The sequence below is a fragment of the Sphaeramia orbicularis genome, chromosome 14, assembly GCF_902148855.1.
Source record: "Sphaeramia orbicularis chromosome 14, fSphaOr1.1, whole genome shotgun sequence".
Classification (NCBI taxonomy): domain Eukaryota; kingdom Metazoa; phylum Chordata; class Actinopteri; order Kurtiformes; family Apogonidae; genus Sphaeramia; species Sphaeramia orbicularis.
Genome location: NC_043970.1, coordinates 26,704,159 through 26,726,593, shown reverse-complemented (window position 1 = coordinate 26,726,593; position 22,435 = coordinate 26,704,159). Strand labels below are relative to the sequence as shown.

The following is a 22,435-nucleotide window of genomic DNA, read 5'->3' as shown; positions in this document are numbered from 1 at the left end:
AGACAGGACTTTAAGACTTCAGCATCAACATGGAGCATCTCAGTCAACTTCTGTAATATTTTAGCAGGTGCATGCTGTGTTTAACATTGTAAACTGAGGAAGTGCATTTATTTATGTTTTTTTTTTTTTTTTTTTAATTAATCCATGTGAGTAAATGTGAAAACGTGCTTTGATGCTACCCTTACTTTCATCTTTGGTCTTGGTCTTGACTGATACTGGTTAATGATGAATAAAAAAGGCTTTCAGTAATTGTTACTGTACCCTGTTTTGGCGTCTTTTAAAAGTCTTCACTGTAAAGCACAAAAGAACGATGATAATAATAAAATAAAATATCACTTTATTTTTAGGTCAGTTCATACAGCAGCTTCAAATGCTGCTGATCTGTCTTTGGTACATTTCCCTTATCATAAATATAAATTTAAAGAAAAATGTAGCAAAATATAATTGCGTGAAAGTGTTGAAAACTAGGCTAAATATTCAATTCACTCAAAAGAACATGTTTGGATTCTTTGGTCCAGCTACCAGTAGAATCTATGAAACAACAAAACTCAAGTTGCAAAATCTCCTACAGAATTAAAAAGAGTGATGTGCATCATTTTCCCAAAACAGGAAATACAATTTGTTCCTGCAATTACAAAACACCAGCGAAGTTACAATCCCATCCCTGAAGCCAAAGACAGACATTTATATATTAAATATTCTAGACTACCCGTATGATTCAAAACAACAATTTGTTTTTGTTTATAAGACACATTTCTGTGTTATGTGAAGGAGGACCTGAAGCTAAAAAGCAGACAGATGGTTTACACACTCGGATTATTTACCAAGTCAGTTCAAGTATATGAAAATAGGAAAATATCCTATGTGATTGCAAAAACTTCAAGTGGTTTATTCTCAGACTACACTGGACTGTTGTCTTCTACTACGCTTCAGTGAAATGACTCAAATCTACAAAAAACACAGTAACAGGTGCAACTTAAAGTACCTTAGCATCCATTTTTTATTATGTTATTGTTAATTATACATGTAACCAGAGTTTATACTTACACTGAAGTAGGCAGTCAGGTTGGATATTTCCCAATGGACATTAAATAACTTTAACAAAAACTGACTGCACATGCTCAGAGGTCAGTGTATGTGACCGGGGTGATGCCGTGAATCAGAAGCGTTGGCCCTAAACTGTTTGTCACTGCTTCCAGCTGGGATAAGTACAGCTGGGCCTGGCTGTGATGAGCAGGAGGTCGAGGTAAATACAGGAAGCGAACAGCAGCCTGTGAGCTGTGTTCCATCAACAAACAGTTCACTGCAGACAGGAAGTCCTCAGACAGGGCCAGAGTTGACTCCCCCTCCAGCTGAGTGTGATGCTGCACCACCGAGTCCCACGGTACGATCTTTATGGACGCTCTGATCCTCAGCTTCTTCAGCAGCTCTCGGAACGTCTCCTCATTCACCACCCAGCCCTGATCGCTGGATTCAGTCTCAACATTCAGGAAGATTCTCATTCTGGCGTGGCGCCATTTGCTGGACATGTTGAGCACACAAGCCATCTGCAGGAGGAAGAGGCTGCACACGTCTTCATAATCACGACTGTCTGGCTGGAGCAGGTTGAGAGGCCACACATCTATTGTCCGCTCAGATCCGTCTACCTTACTGTCCTTCCCTTCGCCTTCCAACTGGAAGAAATAACGGGCAAGGCACACGTTCTTGTTCATTTTCATGGCATCAGAAATGATTCCTACGTACTCTTCCGGTGAGAGCCAGCGTGGACTCTCTACGTGTCGAACTGGAGGAAAGTGGGCCTGAAGAGAGGGAAGGTCAACCCCGAAATTATACTCTCCTTCAGATCCCCGACCCGAGGAGGAGTCACAGAACGCAGGATCTTGTAGGAAGAAGTCCTCAGGTGTACAGCTGTCATAAAAGCCCAAGATCAGGGTGTTGGGCTTCATCCCACCTGAAACACAAAGACAGAAAACTATAGAGTGTTATGACCCTGGGTCATAATTTATCTATTTATATGTATATGTATGTGTTTTCTGTTTTGTGTGTGTTTTCCCCCCGTCCTGTAGGTGTGCTGTGCCCCTTTTGTTTCCGTTTGTTGCAGGTTGCTGATTGGTGGAGCATGATTGCCCAGCCCTTTAAAGATGGCCCTGGAGCTCCCATCCTTGCTCGCTCTTGCCTCCTGTCAGCTCCCAACCCTGTGTTCGTGTGTGTGACCGTCAGTCTTCGTGCTCGTGGAAAACTCCGATTGTTTGTATTTGTAAATAGTTTTTGTTAAATCGAACCTTTTTCTGGTAGGGGAGGTCGGCTCTTTTGTTTTCCCATTTTCTCCTGTTTTTGGTTAGATAGTTAGGTAAGTTTTCTGTATTTTATTTCCTGCATTTATTTTGGTTAGGTAAGGTAGTAAATTGTAAAAGAAGATATTTTGTTTGTTGTTTTAGCCGCTCCCTCCCCTAACCCTTCCTTAGTTGAACAAGATACTGATAATAAATATTGTGAATCTTAGTTTTTGACTGACGTGTGTGCTTGGGAGCTGGGAGGGGACAAAAGTTGAGCCTATTATGTTCGCCCTGGTGAACCCCTAGGCCGGGGCGTAACAAGAGAAAATCTCCTTGTGTGCAGCATCATCAAGTTTAAGGTGCATTATAATAAAATTATACATCAGTTAATTTATTGAAGTAGTATCATCAATGTATCAACATCCATACTTTGTGAAATCAAGGATTCAAATCAAATAAATAAAGCTAGAATTCAGTGCCATTTTAAACAATATTTATGTTTAGTGGAACTCAGAACTCTGGACAGGGTTAATACTAATGTCCTTTAGATACTTCTGTCATAATGTAAGAACATAAGTCAACAAAATATACCCCTGAGACCCAGCAATGCTCTCCTCTGTAGGGGACAAGAGTTTCACAAATTTTTTACTTAAAAAAACAAAACAAAACTAAATCCATTGTTATACTTTTAGTACCTTTGAAAATAATGGTGATGTTTTATATGTATGTTTTATTAGTTTAAAGTTGGTTTTTAGTGCTGACTTTTATTGTGTTTATGTATGTTTTTATTGTGAATGTATGGCTGTGATTTCCATTTTGTGTAACTCCTGCTGATTTTTAATCTCAATGAGCTTTTTTTCCTGGTTAAATAAAGGTTGTAATAATAATAATAATAATAATAATAATAATAATAATAATAATAATAATAAAAGAAAAATGTATCTGAAAAAAGTGTTGCATCATGCCATTTCCAATCAAGGCAATTATTTAATGCAAAAAAGTCAAAACCTTTCCTTACTGGGTCTCAGTATAGCATAGTTTTAATTATTTTTAAATACTGTATTATGAATTTAAATGGCAGACTGTAAAATGTGGAACACAGTAAATCACTACAAAATCTAAAGAAGCAGCTTCCAGTCTGAGATTAAATGTCATCACGAGCTGTAAATACTTCTGTGTTTTGGAGGTGTCGTACACATGAGTAGTTGAATATGGCACATAAATGAAATCAGAGCTCACCCAGGCCTGTGATGCGCAGCAGATGTTGTGTTCCTTGCCTGACAGACGGAGACAGTGTGAGGTCTACGAAGGCTTTAACCCCGAGCTTATCAACAAGGCTCAACCAGAAGTTATACTGCTGCTGAACTGGATCTGAAGGCAGAGCATCTGAAATTTGGAGAAGGGAGAGCTGACGATGAGAAGTAACACAATACAAGCCTTCAGAACACAAATACATACAATACACCTTCCACACAGCACAGCAGATTTGAAGAAAAGGTTTTGATTTCAGTGTCTGAGGTCGTTGCAATAACTCCAATGGACCATCAGGGGGCAGAAAGGTAAAGTAAGTCACTGGGTGAATGACTGAATACATTAGAAAGTTGTTTTTTGTTTTAGTTTTACCATTAATTGTGTCATACAAAAATCTTAATACCTTTTTTCTTACAATGTGGAAATTATTCTGTTATTAAATTAAATGGGATCTTGACATTTGTCTGAATTTAGTTATGCATGGGTTAAACTCCTAGCTCTCTGATGAAGCTCTACTGTCACTTTCTGATGAATAATACAGAATCAGACAGAAAGGAGCAGCAGAGGCAAAATGAAAGCAAACACAGACAGTTCTTTGTAAACGGAGGGCAATTGGAGATGCAGTATTAAAAAAACTAGTCAGTTGAGAGACATCATGTGACTCATCCTGGTCATTTGTTTCTATATTTAATGATAATAATGGTCATATGATGCCTTATTGAATCCATCCATTATTAACAAAGCACTGAATAAGAGGACAAAAGTTGACTGAAACACAATCTAAAGTGTTGAAACTACGTGTTTCACAGTGAGACAGAAATACTATAACCAGACCAGGAAGTGAACAAAAATAGGATCCACATTCGACTGTAACTAACATCAAAATAACTGTCATTTAGGTGCCAGGAAATAGTGTGGTATGATGATAAAGATGACAACTTCATCATTTTACTGTCAGAGAGCAGGAAAGACAATACATTTAAAAAAAAAAAAAAAAAAAAAAAGATAATAACAGTCTGAATCAAAAGTACAAAAAGTACTTTTTATCTCCACAGATCAACTTCTGTGACTTTTGTCTTGCTGCTGAAAATAAAAAAAGAATAAATACACAGTCACATTACACTTATTTTAGCTTACACTTTAGCTTAATTTTGTGATATTAACTCACTATATTAAGAGCTATATTGCAATAGTAAATAAATTTGTGAAATTAAAGAAATAAAAAAGCACTGGATTTAAAAACATGACCAAAAATTTACTTTAAAAATAAACAACAACCAAAATAACTTGAAATTAAAATATAAAAATGATCATGAATTAACAGTAAATCAAATAAAATTAACAATTGATCTGGACTTTCTGGTAGAATGGTGACTTAAAAGTTAAACCAATGAGTTTCAACATAGTTTGTGGTTAATTTGATTAAATTATTCATTCATTTAATTATCCTGCCTCTTGGCCAAGTTGTCATTGTAAATGAGAAGTGGTTCTCAGTTGATCTACCTAAAAAAATAAAATAAAATAAAATACTCGCCTACACTAAATTGTGATTATGATAGAATCTAAATCTTTCTTTCCATCAAAGTAATAAAAACTGAATTTTAAACCCAACACAACAGTGAAATGTGCAACAACTGATTAAAGTTGTTGTTTTAACTGGTGGTTGGAATTAGGACAGTGTTGGGCTATAACTGCACAGGAAAATGATTTAAAGATAAGCATAATTTGATACTGTTGGCTGCAGATGGCCTCCACAGACCACCCTCAGATCATTACCCAGATCTCCCAGCTGCACGTGACCCAACACGTACAGCCCTCCCTTCTTCAGCTGGTTGACAAACAGGATGAGCTGGCAGGAGGAGCGAGGGTTGGCCACCATCAGCAGCACCTGAGGCCTCCAGAACTTCACGTGGTCCTTCCTCACATCCAGCATCAACAGATACTTACGCACCTGAACCAAAGCAGCAAAAGCAACTTTGAGAGACTTCATCGCATGTGGGAGTTTGGGTCTGATTATGTGTGGCTTCTCAGATACCTGGTGGAAAATAAGAGCCTGGCTGATGTAGCCCCAGCTGCTGGTGGGAGATCTGTAGTGGAGGAAAAGCAGCAGCAGTAACAGGAGGACGATGCTGCCGGATGAGTACACGGGGTTTATGACGAACATCATCACTAAGCAGCTCAGAATCCCCAGCAGACAGGTATGCCATGAGAAGAGCTGGAAGGTGGGTCTGTTAGAGACACGAACAGTGCAGAGACCGAACAGGAACTCAGTGCACAGGGGTCGTAAATATCACCTTTTATTGTCCCATAAAAATAGAACACTGTATGTCGTAGTAAATATCAGCCCGAGGGTGATTGGGTTATTACTTTACAGCATGATGCTGTGAACTGCTACTAACCTTTCAGAATTTACAGTCTCTTTTTCCAGATTGAACTCACTGAGTCAAACCACAGGACATTTTCAGCTTCAGTTTATTCGAGACGTTCGGCCCATATTTAGTGATAAATAGAAACTAAATGGTCATTGATTTTTAACTTGACTGATAGATATACAGTCGCGGAATAAATTATTAGACCATCAAAAGTCATCAAAAACAAGGGTAATGCAATCAAGTACTAACTCCTGTGTGTATCATGTGACTAAAACAGACAGAAAAGAAAACATGGAATGTCTAAAAGCACTGTTTTTGTCAGTACAATGCCATAGCTATTGATGTAAGAACTGAAGTGATTTGGTTATTATTGAGAAACCCATGGAAAATGGCTAGATATCAGCTCTGAAACTAAACTCTTATGAGCTATTTTTGTTGTTATCATTATGTTTGTCCAAAGAAATGTACCTTGAGTTGTACCAGGCATTAAAATAACAAGAAACTGAAGAAAACAAGGGTGGTCTAATAATTTTTTCCATGACTGTAGTGCGATCAGAATTAGAGCTGCAGGAGCTAAAATCAGGAGAAAAAACAAAACCAAAATATAAAAATATAGATCTTCCTTCTCCAGCTCTCTTCTCTCAGTCTAATTCTAAAAACTAAATATGAACTAGAAGCACTCGGAGAGCGTAGACCTCCACCAAGGCCGATCAGTGGCCCCCCCACCCCCGATCACCACCAAAATTTAATCATTTGTTCCTTGTGCCAGTATCAACATTTCCTGAAATTTTCATCCAAATCCGTCCATAACTTTTTGAGGTATCTTTCACACAGACAAACAGACAAAGCAATGCCGACAAAAAAATAACCTCCTTGGCGGAGGTAATAAAGACAATATTGTTTCATGTTGTCGTGGAAAAGTGAATACAGTTTCCCAAATTTTCATGTTAAGGTGCAGAGTAGAGAAGTAAAGTCATGTCCAGATCTAATCAGCGACTAGTAGTTACAGCTATCAGCTATATATTTAACCTCTCTAACTGCCTGAAAATGCTCAAATCTGTGTCACAGGGAAGATTTTCTACAGCCTGAAAATACAGGCAAAGACTAGACTCAGACCACTTAAATTATTAATATGAAGAAAGGCAAACATGGAACTTCTGACACAAAAAAAAAAACTATCAAGCACTGCAGTTTCATCTTCTGAATTCCACAATCAATCTGAAAATATTCAACACAGTTTTATTTCCTGTACCAGCTGACCTACATCCAGTGCTAATGTAAACTTGTGCAACTGAGGGAAAAACTAAAATAATAGCTCAAATAAATACAATAATGTTTCCTCTCTCTCCATCTGTTCAATTATATTGGTGCTTCTTGTAGTCTGACATCTAGACCTGTATGTATCTGAAATAAACCAAATTATGACAAACCCAAGTACAAGATCATGACATGTGGTTGGTGCCTGATAATGTAAACAGACCAGTGTAAACTGAATGAATGTGAAGAAGTAGTGAAGGAAAAAAGACTCATCATTCTGAACTCTGAGAAGAATCCTTCCTTGTCCTGGACTATTGTGGACCATTTTGAAATTCAGGCAGCATTTCAGCAATGGACACATTTATTATAGTTAAAAATCATTTATACACTGCTGCCCATAAAGTTGGAATTAAATATTTGTACCTCTTCTAATAAAATAATTGTGTTAATGTGATTTATTCTTGATAAAAAAAAGTGTAACTTGGGCTCTGTATGTAATCATAAAAGAGGAATGTGTTTGAAAACAAAATGATTTCAACTTTTCAACTCTTATATGCAACAGTGTATTAGTGCATAAAAGAGCTAATAGCTGCCTTTAGCACTAATACCTAATTTTAATGATTTTAATGACCTACATGTTACTTAACCATATGAATTTTATATATATACTAGAGCCTCACTGATATGGGATTTTTGGGGCCAATGCCCATACCGATATTGGGGGCTAAAAAATACAGATATCTGATATATTGGCCGATATATGAAATAATAACATTGATATACACAGGATATAATAGTCTTATATTAGATAATGGTGGACATGTGGATTAACAGTTGCATCTTTGTTTATCTCACAAAGATAATGTGCACAACTTTAAAACGCTGTATAATAGTCTTATATTAGTCTAGTATGTGACCCATGGGGAACCACGAGTTGTAGATGTGGTAGTTTTTATGCTAGGGAGAGCAGACTTTTGGGAAAAGATGTGAGTCTATATTTTAAAAGTAGTGACAGAAAAATTGTTTGGTCAATCATTCTTTAAAATGTAAGCGACAATTAATATACAGTATTAATACCCAGGTGCACCTGCAGAATGAAATTGTGAAGTACACAGGAAGCACACGGACGGGGGCGGATAGTGGTCTGTGATTTTTGAAGTGGGGGGGGGGGGGAAGTAGCGGTCCATGATTTTCAGAACGGGGGTGGGGATTGCGTTCTGTGGGGGGGCACATGACTGGGGGGGTGGTAGTGTGACTGTCAGAGCAGAAGTGAAACTGACACGCCTTACTATTCTTCTAACTCTCATCTAACCATCTGTGTCGGAGTGGGGGAATAAAGGCCCGTGATTGTGTATGTGTGCGTGTGTGTGTGTGTGTGTGTGTGTGTTGGGGGGGGGGGGGTAGCAGTCTGTGATTTTTGGAGCGGTGGAGGCAGCGGTCCATTTATTGGGGGGGCAGTGTGATGTCAGAGCGGAAGTGAAAGTGAAACTGACACGCTTTACTACTCCTCTAACTCTCTGGGCAGCGTACACACACACACACACACACACAGGAGCAGCGAGTGACAGAATCTCTGCACAGCAAAAAAGTTAATACCCCGGTTACATGTGGGCCAATGTTGATTAATTGGTGATACGCTATAATTGGTCCGATTAATTAGTCAGGCTCAAATATATACATACCGTACTTTCCGGACTATAAGCCGTTACTTTTTTCTCATTTTGAACCCTGCGGCTTATACAGCGATGCAGCTCAAGTATAGATTTATATGGGCTAACGGCCACCAGGGGGCACTCTAACAGGAAGCGCAAATGTGAGACAGACAGGTGGAAGAGGTGATGAAGAGGAGAAGTTTTAATCTTAACTTTTAACAATCATTTTGCGTGTCATGCACAAACCCTCATCATGGAAAACACACGAAGAAATGCATATTTTGCAGCTTTTAAGTTAAAAGCAATCAATGTGTCTGTCCAAGAAGGAAATAGAGCTGCTGCACGTAAGTGCCATTGAGCAACAACGGAGGAGAGACGTAGAAGGTGTGTGACGGAGCCTTTGAGGCTGTTCGACTTCAACACTGAAGAAGACGACTGCAGCGGTTTCAATGAGCAGAAGGAAGATGAAGATAGAGATCAATGACTTTTCTGGGTTTTTAACCAGCCGTGTTCCTGCAGTTTTACTGCAGTGTTACAGGCACTGTTTGGAAAAAAGCAGTTAAGGTATGGAAATAAACATTTAAATAATCTTTCTGTTTACCATCTTTCTGTGTAAATATCTCATGTGACAACGTGGACACCTGCGGCTTACAGTCAGGTGTGACTTAAAGTCAGCCGCGGCTTATAGTCAGGTGTGGCTTATATTCCGATGCGCCTTATAGCCAAGAAAGTACGGTATATAGATATGTATTTTAAAAAGCAAATGTTAGTTTCACTGTTTTATCACAAATCTGTAACTTCTGCAACAAAAAAAATGCTATTAAACAGTAGGTTTCTCATTTTACTATACTTCCTTTGTATTAATTAAACTTTAATTCTGTGATTTTACATTTCTGTAACCATTACTTTAACCCTTACGGAAAAAAAGAATCAACTGATCATAATAATTATCAATCATAATAATTACAACAAATTGTGCCCTGATTTTTTAATTTAAAAAATCTGATATATTTCTGCTAACACTATTCCATTCTGAAAACCTTAGTTTATTGGTGGATTAAACTGCAGTAAATTGTAATGTTTATGCTCATATGATGATGACAGGTGCTACTAATGTTAAAGATTAAAGATATATTTCAACATAGTGAATAATGTCTAATTACCTGAAATTTGGTGCCGATGCCCATTCCAGAGCCAGGCAGGCCAAGTCGACTGCAGCGTAGGCAAGCAGGTAGAACACAGTGACCAAACTAGCGATAGCATTGAGCTGACCTGCAAACACTACACACTGAAACACAAACACACCACAGGCTGCAGCTTAGAACCCCAGCTGTAAGACTGCACAAACTAAAAATACACATGCAAAATGCAACCACAGAAATTTCAGGAACCTGTGCTAGACCCCAGGTGTACAGCACCGCCATCCATGGGTTCCCGGAGCTGGATTTGATGGCAGCCGGTGCTAATGGTAAACCTGTGAGGAAAGAACATGTGAGGTGTCAGAAAAGAACACATTACATAAGGACGAGTCAGTAAAAGCTATAAGCCTTACCAAAGAGGTGATCAACAGCAAGAGCATGAAGGATACGGGACGCTCCGATCATAGCACACATCGCAGCTGACAGAGATGCACAGTATATGCCGATGGTGACAAATGGAGGCCAGATGTTTATTCTCTGGAAGAATCCATAATCTTGAATCAAAAGGGTCCTAAAGAAAAAGACAAAATACATGACTACTTACACCACTGTCATTTGAATTTTTAGCGGTAAAGCGTCTATAGTGTAAGATTTCCAAAGTTCATTGTCTTTTTTCAAAGATACAGTGACAATAAAGACATTATATTCTATTAACTCGTAAAATCCAAGAACTATTTTTGTGGTGATTTCTGGTGATGACATTCTCAGGTATTTTCTTGTATTTCATTTACAAAACATGAAGATAATCATAAAACATCAGTATAAATTCAAAGGTTATTATATCAGAACACAAACATTTTAATTGAAGGGACTTTTTCAGCAAAATATATCATTAACTGAATGTAAAGAAAAACATTTATTTGTCAAATACATAGGTTTTAATGGTGAGTCATTGTTCACTATAGATCCTCTGAACGCCCAAATGGGTCCTATCTGATGCCAGTGAAAAGGTGAGAAACTACATTTTACCTGAATGACTTTAATGTACTGATATGATTAGTGGTTCACAAGTTATTGAACACTTTATATCAGTAGATGCTTTTGGTCGCTGACGGCTGTTTAGGTGTGTGAGTGTTAAGTAGCCCAGACTAACTCTGGCCTTGACTGAAACATAGTAACGGATGGTAAACACAGCGATGCACATGGTAGTTATAAACATGTTTGTGTTTAGATTTGCCTAAATCTTACACACTGGACCCTTAATATGAAATATCAGAGTTGATAAGACATTTCAGACCTGTCACAGGTGGCGCTGACCAAGAGGAAGAGGAGAATGTAGACTACAAAAGTGTAGAAAACTGCTACAACGGTGCCTTTGGGTATGGAAACACTTGGAGTCTTCAGCTCTCCTTAAAAGACATATGGAGGAAGAGAGAAATGTTAAAGTGAGTACAAAAAAATACTAATATCAGGGTATGGATGTACTCAACATTTAACTACAAACACTGAAGATCTATGATGTTTAGTATTAAGTTACCTTTTCAATTATCCTGCATTTTTCTGTCTTCCACGTGTGCAAATATAAACCTTAAATCTATAGAACAGGGGTGTCAAAACTAATTTTAGTTCAGGGGCCACATACAGATTAATTTGATCTCAAGTGGGTCAGACTAGTAAAATGTAACATAATAACCTATAAATAATGTCAACTCCATACTTTTCTCTATGTTTTAGAGTGAAAAAAGTACAATTACTTTATGAAAATCTTTACATTTACACACTATATTTTTAAAAATGTGAATAACACAAACAACCATGTACAACCTGGAATTTCTCAAGAAAAATAAGTGCCATTTTAACAATATTATGTCTCAGTTTATCATTTACACATGTGCATTACAGCTTACGATTGCAGTGGATCTACAAAGACACTAAATATTTAGTAACAAGCATAATATTGATAAAACTGCACTTATTTCTCTTAAGATATCTCAGGTGGTTCATATTTGTTCAGAATGTTAATATTTCTGTGAAAGGACAGACTGTAATCTCATATGTAATTTCACTTTTTTACACCACAGCAAAGAGAAAAATTTGGAGTTATCATTATTTCTAGGTTATTATGACAGTATTTTACTGATCCGACCCACTTGAGATTGCATTGGGCTGCATGTAGCCCCTGAATTGAAATTATTCTGACACCCTTAATCATTTATGTCTTCCATATAATGTTTTGCATTTCACACATTCATCCCACGGGCCGGTTTTGGTCCATGGGCCATATATTTGACACCCCTGCTATAGAACATCATCTTTCAAAGGTAGTGCACGGTACTAAATAATATCCTTTAGCAGTAAAATTCACACAGGAACAAGCTTTAACCTGACATGTTGGCTCCGGCCATGATTCCAGTGCAGCTGGTGAACATAACAGCAAACACGGTGGCAAAAGACATGACAGTGTTGGTGCTGTAGTCTAAAGAGTAACCAGCTGGGGAGAAAATTGAGGAACAACAGAGAAATGTTCAATAAATCCATCTAAATTTACAACCATCATGTGTCTTTACTTCTAATGCAGTTTCACATCCTCACCAGCCCTGACACTCACGTCCCAGGTTGTTCCTCAGCGTCGTGGCGCTGAAGCCGGTGTAGCTGGCGTTGTAGCGGAGGGTCTGGTTGCCAGGTCCCCGATGGGTGATGACAAAGGTGAGAGGTTTGACGGCTACAAAACTGATGAAAATGGACAGCAGGGACACGGTGACCACCAGCAGGATGACGAAGGCGGTGCGGGAGTAGATGTGAGCACCCACCAGGCAGACGAGCAGACAGAGTAGAAGAACCACCGAGGAGTAGAGCACGGTGTACCAGTAACCCTGAGGAAGCACCCGCATACCCTCTGACACGGACGACTCTGAAACGGCAACACAAGCAAAACACACTGACAACCAGGACTACACACACCAGTAGAGAATGTGGTATTTCGAGGTACTTCACCCTGAAATCTCTCTTGGTGTTGCAAATCAAAACATACATCAATATCCATATAAACAGATGCCTTTATCACTCTAAATCAGGGGTCTCAAACTCATTTTATTTCAGGGGCCACATTCAGCCTGATTTGATCTCAAGTGGGTCGGACCAGTAAAATAATAATATAATAACCTATAGATAATGACAACTCCAAATTGTTGTCTTTGTTTTAGTGCAAAACCCTGCATTAAATTATGAAAATACTTACTTTTATAAACTATCCAAACAAAAAAGATGTGAATAACCTGAAAAAACTTAAATTTCTTAAGAAAAATGAGGGCAACTTTAACAATACTCTGCCTCAACTTATTATTTCTACATGTGCACTATGGATCAGATCTACAAAGAGACTGAACACTTAGTAACAGGCAGAAAATTGTTAAAATTGCGCTTAATTTTCTTTACAAATTTCAGGTTGTTCATATTTGTTCAGGTTATTCATGTTTAATTGTTACAGGATAGTTTGTAAATGTAAATATTTTCATAATTGAATGTTATTTTTTGCACTAAAACAAAGACAAAAATTTGAAGTTGTCATTATTTATAGGCATAATGTAATATTATTTTTTCACATCAAACCAAGAAGAAAATCTGGAGTCATTATTTTTTGTAGTTTTTTTTGCTGTTATTATTTTACTGGAGATCATATTGGTCTGTATGTGGAACCAGAACTAAAATGAGTTCAACAGCTTTGACTGTGGCATTTTGCTTATTCTTCCCAGGGGCCGGATTGGAACCTTTGGCAGGCCGCATTTGGCCCCCGGGCCGCATGTTTGAGACCCCTGCTCTAAATTCAGTTTCAGAAAATATACCTATTTAACATGTAGATCAATGATAAATGTGATGTGAAAATTGTTGACACCATGTGTACAACTGACAGGTAATAAAAATGAAACACCACATCAAGTTATTTCAAAACTCACCAGGATCAGATCCAAACACGTCAAGTATGGCCTCCACAAGACCAAGAACGTACTCTCCACACGCACACACTTTGGCCAAGAAAACATCAAACCAATACTCCCTCCGAACTCTGGTCCCAGCGATCGACTGATCATATCTGATCAAATGTCGTTAAGGTTGATGTTTTAATTGAGATGCATTTGAGCTCTGTTCTGCCACTAATGATGGAAAACACACCTATGAGTGGAAATAATGACTTAGGCTACATGCACACTGCAGGTTTTAATGCTCAATTCAGATATTTTAGCTGGAATCTGAGTTTTTGCTTGTGCTGTTCCCATTATAATTCTAGTGTGACAGTCATCAGACTCATGCGTGAACAGTCTACAGCCCTGAGGGGCATGCAACATGACTGTTCAGACTGAAGTCACTTTGAAAAACATCAGATATAAACCTGATTTAGGACCACATATGACAGTGGCCTGAGCCTGATTTGGAATAAAAGAAATATGTTTGCAGATATGGGTCACAGATGGGCAAAAAAATGACGTTTGGGCCACTGTTGCCTACAGAATGAAGGTAGGGTTTGAGTCTTACAATCATGAAAAACTTTCTGATTAATAACTTAATATGGTGTAAATAATGATAGTCATTGTTCTGAAATATCTCTTTGTTTTGAGACACTACATCATCATTTTAGTATGGTGACTCATTATCATCAAAGTATGAGTCATTCTATTGAAAAAGTATCTCAATAACAAGGAATGCATCTGTTAACACTAAGATAACTTCCCAAGTTGTTTGCTTTGCCAGGATACAGTAGGCTCCTCCACCTTGTATGGCTCCGTTGGTGGAGATGGCACAGATGGACAGTATTGTCAGGGATATGATAGTGTAGGCTACAACAACCATTAAGAGACCCTGTAATAGTCCTGCATGACCAACCACAAACCCTGCAACAGAGAGATCATGTTATTGTGAATCCACACCGCACAATGACTCAGTTATACTGTAAATGCAGACATATAGATATGTGTCATGTGCACCTCACCAGTTCTCAGAAAAAGCACAATGCTGAACATGGAGAGAATAGTTGGCACCATAACCCCGAAAAAGGTGTTTAGTTTTCGTGGGTCTTTAGTGGGCGTGTCAGGGCTGGATTCAGGAGTGGCCTCCGACGCCATGCCACAGGCCGTGGTCACGTTCAGACCACACACCCCTGAGGTGAGCAGAGGGGTGCGTTCGTTCGACATGGTTGGTATCAAATATTGGATTCTGTCTCTGAAAAAGAAAACATTGAAGACATATTTTAATGAATAAACAGGGGCGTCCCTGCCTATCTTCAAGAAGCTCTTGAAGACCCAGCTCTTCAGAGAGAACCTCCCGTCCTAGCACTTTCAAAGATTCCATTTTGAATGTATTATTATGTTTATTCTATTGTTTTTTTTTTAATTTTTTTTATTTTACTGTTTTTAATTGTACAGCTGTTTTTATGTCTTTTATCTATTCTTGTATTTTATTCTATCACTTTGCTTTTTTATTCTTCTGTATGATACCGTTTTTAGCTTACCGGCCGACAGGCAGTAAACTGGTAAGCTATTATTAAATCTTGGTGAATCAACCATGAAACCTTTAAAAACCAATGATGTGATAAAATCTAAAAAAATTCTATTTTTAGACATGCCATGTGGTATCTCATTTTCATCTAGCACATGGAGTTAAGGTCAAAAATGGAAGAAAATGCCAACTCTCTTATGTCAACTCTGTTAATGGTTTAATGATAACAGACACTTGACAGTGACTTACAGAGTCAAATGTTCCTAATCTTATTTCAGTATTTTACTTTTTTAATATACACACATATATTCACATTTATTTGGGATGCTAACTCATATACTATAAAGGGAACATCAGTACTATAACTTTCCAGTTTAAGGAAATTGAATCATATGTTGTAGGTAGAGGAAGATGAAGCTGTCAGCAGCAGAAAGGCAACGGCAAAACAGGGAAAGGCGAGATGTTGACCCTGTAAGGAGAGCAGAAAATACGCAAAAAGACAGAGATAGATGGAACAAAAGAAGAAGTGCAGGGCAGACAAGCAGAGTGGCAGATTTGAGTCAAAGGGAGCAAAGACAAAAACGCAGGCATTGGAGAGAGGTTCAGCAGAGGTGCAGAGCAAGAAGACAGAGAATTTCAGAGATGACACCACCACCAAGTCCAGAACCAGACCCTGAACCACCACCAAGTCCAGAACCAGACCCTGAACCACAGCTATCCAGGTTAGATTAGTACATGATTACATGGGTACATAGGCCCATGAGTTTATAATTATATTCTATAAAGTAACTGTACAGTAAGTCACAGATAGATTGAGACACGTGTTTTTTATTAGAGTTGTCAGTGTGATAGTATGTAACTGAACTGTCCAGTGTGTTGTGTCTTAAAGGCACATTCTGTAATTTATGCATGGCTTTAAATAAAGGTGCACTTTTTAGAAACAGATTTTGGTAAAAATTTTTGTTCTCACCATAATTGATATGATGCCCACCATAACTCTAAAGACAAGCCTGTTTTGCTATTCCTTCTATCAAAACCTCTATCTTCTTTGTTTGATGATATGATTTCAAAGTAGTTGTATAGTGCACCTTTAATAATAAATACTTATTTCTTGAAAAATATAACTCATTGATGAAGAAGTGGGACTTTAGGCTAGTTAGGCCATGTTCTCATAAGTTAGGCTAAGTCCTAACTTAAGCTAAAGAAGAGTGAATGCGTCAGATGATATCACAAATTGTGTCAGGAAAGATATTAAAAATTGTTTCTACATTTTCAAATGATTTTAAAGGTTTCAGAGTCTGGCAGAAATGTTACTGTTGTTGTTTTTAACTATGGGTGGTCAACTCTGTTATTCACGTCAACTCTGTTAACATCAATGTCAACTCAGTTTGTTTCAGGTTTTGCTTTAAAAAATAATTATCAGGTATGTTTTATTGTTAACAAACTTACTACAAGCTGTGTCCTAACTACCATTCTTCCTATGTAAAATTTCAAAGTATTTAATTCATTTTTACAGGTATGTTTACAGAAAATGCACATCCTTGTGGAAATATGTCAATTAAATGTGTTGATATTTTTACTCCAAAACAAAAAGTTTTTATCTAATCAGACCAAAAATTTACTTAATGGATTTATAGGCACAATATCTCTAAGGAAAAACAGTGTTTTAAATTGAGTGACATTTGTTAATTTAATGTACTGTACCCAATTTGTCTGCAACAGAGTTGACAAATTTTTCTGCAACTACATTGTTTTTCATATAAAAAGTTTTAAATTTTACAGGTTTAAGCTCAGCAAATACTAGAAAAGTTAAATTTAAAGTGTGTTCTATGAAATAAAAAAGTTTAAAGAAAAAAAAACACTCCCAATTTTTGTTTTCTTTCTCTATGTGAAATGTACCCGCAATTCTGAAATGAGCCACATATCTTTCAATCTGTCCTCTGCTGTATATGAGATACAAAGATGAGCACATGCGGGCCCACATACAATCTATTCTCAGCTAAATGTGTGTGTGCTTGTTTTTTTTCCCATTTATGAAGAGACAGTTATTAATCCTCTCCATTCACACAGTCAAATTGAGTTTCATAATTTTAACACATCATCGCCTATGCTGCAACAAACCACAAAAACTCACAGAAATACACTCATGCATGCACGTAGACAGGTCATACTATTTAGAACCTCCTTAAAAAGAAAACCAACAAGTTCTGATTGCCTCAGTGTTAGATAAACACAGTGTCATTACCATTTTGATCTACTGAGAACAAGTTAAACCAACAAATGGAGCCTTTATTAGGTAAAAGTCAAGGTTGGTTGTTTTAAATAAACTTAAGAGGCTCAGTGAATCTCATTCATACTCAGGTGTTGTCATCTGATGCTTTTACAAACGTTGGATCATTTGACCTGATTTGTTTCTTTCTCTGCAGAGTATCACTTTTCCTTTTTGCATCACTTACAGCAGGTAAAAGGTTCTCTCTTTTTCTGGAGTAGACAAAAACCCTAAAGCTCCTGTATGCAATGTCTGTGACTCACTGCTCTTCAACTCACACCTAACATTGGTATTTGTAGTCACCTGATTCACAGCTGCTTGTCCGTTTTGACACATGACTCAAACCAAAGTGTAGACACCTCACTGCAGCAGCACTCCTCTGCGCACAAATGACCTCGTCTTTGTTCCTCAAAACAGGCTGTTTTCATGAATGACACAATTTCCAAACCCATCACACCTTCCTGAATTAAAACTACAACTACTTACCAGCACATAGAGTTCTGCAAGTGGCGTAAACATGATGAAACTTGTCATACTTTATCCTTTTATAATAGTTATGTAGTCACACCCAGTAACTCTTCCCTTTTACATGTCATTCTAAAAGACATTCCAGTCACCCTGCAGTTTTCATTACTGTGTTCTGACTGAAACATCTTCAAGGCTAACTGCTGATTTAGTTTTTTTGCAGTGCTTCTCCTTTTTAAAGCAAATTATATCACCAACAACAAGGTGAGATGACTTGCAAGTGGTAAGAAGGAGAAGTTGGACTTTGACAGTTAAATTCAGTCACCCTTCAAATGCCTACGTAATAATGCTCCTGTACCTGTGGACTGTTTTCCCTCCTACCCTCAGGTAGAGAGTATCGCAGCCTGAAATGCAAAACTGCTGGGTTCAGGAACAGTTTCTTTCCCACAGCAATCCGGCTTTTAAACAAAGGACTGCAAATAAGGCATGTGCAATTACCCCTGGAAGACTGTGCAATAACTTTTTACTTATTTGTGCAATAAGTACCTATTTATTCTCTCATTTTATATTTATTTATTCACTCACTACACTACCTCACCAGTATTTTATAACTTATTTTATCTCAGGTGTTTTTTTTTTTAACTATGTGTTTTTATTGTTGACCCTGCATCGTCATTTTGTTCTGCAGTCCATCTTTGATGTAAGTGAAGAGATGAAGTGATCTGATTCTGACTCTGACGTACAGTATACGGTACCATACCAACTCTATTTATAAAGCACTTTAAAAGTTGGCCAAAGTGCCGTACACAAATCATAAAACAAGTGAATAAATAAGTAAAACAGTGATAACACAAGATGCAAAGTGGGGTTGCACAACAAACTACAACCATCATAATAACAAAGACAAATTCAAATCAGGTAAAAACAACATAGGTAATAAAAAAATAAAACAAAAACAAACATCTCACTCACTGATTAAAAGCCAATGAGAAAAAGTGCATTTTTAGATGTGATTAAACCCTCCAGTATCCCGTCCAATAAGGCCCTTACTAAGCACCAAGTGTGCCTTTTTCGCACACTTGTGGAATAATGTCAAAAAATTTTCATAGTTTGTTTTTAATTCTTTTACACTTTTTTCTATTTCATCAACTTCAGCCATAAATAAAATACCAAATACTCAATAATTGTCACATTTCTTAACCCTTTAAATGCCGTGTTTGTATTGTAAACAAACCCTTTTTTTGGATGCAAAAAACAAAAAAAAAATTTTTTTTCAATATACTACATAAAAAGTGGATCACATATTATTTGATTTTTTTCATCCTGGCAAATGTCAATAATTAACACCAACATTGGTTAATTTGCATTATTATTTTTGGCGCTAGGTCAAATGTTCAAAAATACTAGCATCTGTCACCAAGTGTGCGTAAAATGCACACCTATAAATCAAACTATTAAATATTATATATTGATTTATTTTTCTGCTCTAATTTGATTTTATTTTTGTAAATCAAGGTCAGCCCTAATCATACATATCAAATGGAGGAAATAGTGCGTTTTAGGCACACTTGGGAAACAGATGCTAGTCTTGTAATTTTCTTTTGTTTACAATGTGCAAATTTTAGTTGGTGTCCAGAATTTTAAAGATCATGCAAAAATGAACAACTTTTGAATTCTAACCTTATTTAAATTGTGAAAAATAATATGAAGTTTTTTTAAACAAAGTGCAAAGTGTGCCTAAAAGGCGAACCCGGATACCGGAGGTTTAAATACAGGCAAAGACTGAGCCTGTCTAACTTCTAAAGGTAACTGCCATAGTATAGTACAGCCTAGTCATGCTGGGAACATTTTTTTTTTAGAGTAAAGTTTAGAATCAGCACAGCAGGTGTCACATACAAATAGGACACTCAGCTGAAAGGATGCATGTTCTAACAGTCCCAGAATTTTTTTTTTCTTTTTCTTTTTTTTTTTTTTTTTAGTCCTGGGCAGGTCTGTTACTAAAATAAATCACCATTTTCGTCACCAATACGTAGGCAGAGGGTGGAGCAAATGTGGTGCATAAACATACAAACTTTGTGTTTTTGTGGGTCAAATATGTGACATCTGAAATAACAAACATGCCCTGTTTTTGTAACAGCATCCCATAAATGTAAACACAATCAGGCAAAAACAACCAAATGAAATGATGGGATGAAACGCATCCGGTTTGTAAAGTGTTACTGTGCGTCATTTCAGCCTCATCCAGAGTATGGATGGACGGAAGCGCACATCTGCACCCACTCCCACTGTCCAATGATAAAACACACAGGCTTTGGAGTCAAACTTACCTCTGTGGACCAAAATGTCACACTTTCAGCCACTTCCTGTTTGGACATAAACTCCGTCAGATGGTGGTCTTCTGCCGGGTGGGTTTTAGGAGGTCGCGTCCACGTTCTGATGCGCAGTGGACAGTGGAGCGCAGCTGAAGGCCGGAGGACAGACCCGAGCTGTCCCCAGAGTTGGATGCTGTAAAAGATGCACTGTCCAGTAATAACACAGCAGCCATGGCACGCCTCGATCCCCTATTATTTGTTCAAAAGTGTCACGGGAGAGCAGAGACCGGCCATGTGACTGCAGAAGGGGAGGGGGAAGAGACGCAAATATGAGCAAAGGTAGGCTGACGTCTCCAACCAACACGCCCCTTCAGTGCACACCACCAAACACCTACTGCCATGGTCATTCTAAACACAGATAATCCGATTCTGACATGACAATATTAATTACATTCTGTGGGTTTATACTTCCGCCACAAGCCTTTGAAAAACAGCACCATGTAGTGCTGAGATGTAATGACACCTACCGACACCAGGGGTCACTGTTGCAATAAAGTTGACATGCAGCAAAACTTCAGAGCCATACCACAAGAATTAAATAAAGCATTCCTTCTTTTTCTTTATGTGATATTATTTCTTTTATGGATTCATTAGAAGTTAATGCCATAGATATAGTTAACCTTGTTATTATTTTGCGTAAATATCATATTCATTCTTGTAAGTGGAAAAATACGAACCCCTCCTTTAACTTGTTTTTATATGATTTTAAGTATTACAAATCTCTTAAGTGTATTGAAAATATGTCCAAAAAAAGCCAGAAAACTTTATTTTAATTTATCTAAGTCCTTGCTGTTTTAATTATATCTTGCCTAGTCCTTTGTGCTCCATTGTCCAGTCGTGTTAGTTATTTATTTTCTTTCTGCTTCAATATTTTCATTACATTTCAAATGTCTAAAAATTATTATTATTATTTGTTTGTTTGTTTGTTTCAGATAGTTGTAATAGTTGTGTTTAATCATTCCATCATGTCTCAAATGTATTTCTATATTTCTCTTTTGTAATGTTTATCCTGTTCTTGTTCTGTAAATTTGCTTTGTGCCAATAAAAAAAAAAAAAAAAAAGAATTAAACAAAGCGCTTCCTGTACATAAACGTTGCATTATAACCCCACCCTCCGAAGGGGAGCTAAGGGGTGTTGTTTTTGGTTCAGTTTGTTTTTTTGTTTGTTTGTTTGTTTGTTTAACACTTCAGCAGCAAAACTATTGGTTGAATTCATATCAAATTGGGTTTATAGATTTCCAGTGATCCAGAATAGATCTGATTAGATTTTGGGAAAAATATGTCAAAGTTCAAATTTTTTATGAATTCTTAAAATCTTTTTTTTTTCCCCGTTTACTTATATCCTCCTGAGACCCAGCAATGCTTTTTTGTCCTCTGTATGGGACAAGAGTTTCACAGCTTTATTGGAAAAAAAAAAAAAAAAAGAAAAGAAAAGAAAAAGAAAGAAAAAGAAAAAAACAATGTAGTCCACTGCAAAACTTCAGAGCCATACCATAAGAATTAAACAAAGCTTTTCCTGTACATAAACATTCCATTATAACCCCAACCTCTGAAGGGGAGGCAAGGGGTATTGTTTTTGTTTCGGGTTTTTTTTTGTTTGTTTGTTTTTTTATTTGTTTGTTTGTTTAACACTTTAGCAGCAAAACTATTAGTTAAATTCATATCAAATTGGGTTTATAGTTTGCCAGTTATCCAGAATAGATCTGAATACAGTTTGGGAAAAATAGGTCAAAGTTCAAATTTTTTTATTAATTTTTAAAATCTTTTTTTCCCCATTTACTTATATCCTCCTGAGACCCAGCGATGCTTTTTTGTCCTCTGTATGGGGCAAGAGTTTCACAGCTTTAATGGAAAAAAAAGGAAAAAAAGAAAAAAAACAGCACAGTCCACTGC

General features: G+C 37.2%; 1 protein-coding gene across 1 annotated transcript; it reads right to left on the bottom strand.

Moving 5' to 3' along the window:
* Positions 1 to 22: 22 nt before the first annotated feature.
* On the bottom strand, positions 23 to 20,882 carry slc12a9 (solute carrier family 12 member 9). Its single transcript, XM_030154727.1, is given in 15 exon segments — positions 23 to 1,951; positions 3,516 to 3,662; positions 5,304 to 5,478; positions 5,563 to 5,755; positions 9,972 to 10,096; positions 10,200 to 10,282; positions 10,361 to 10,518; positions 11,245 to 11,356; positions 12,331 to 12,438; positions 12,556 to 12,858; positions 13,901 to 13,981; positions 13,984 to 14,037; positions 14,699 to 14,833; positions 14,932 to 15,161; positions 20,499 to 20,882. Coding segments are annotated over 14 exon segments (2,706 nt in total). The 5' UTR covers positions 15,134 to 15,161; positions 20,499 to 20,882; the 3' UTR covers positions 23 to 1,121.
* Between the last annotated feature and the right edge of the window lie 1,553 nt (positions 20,883 to 22,435).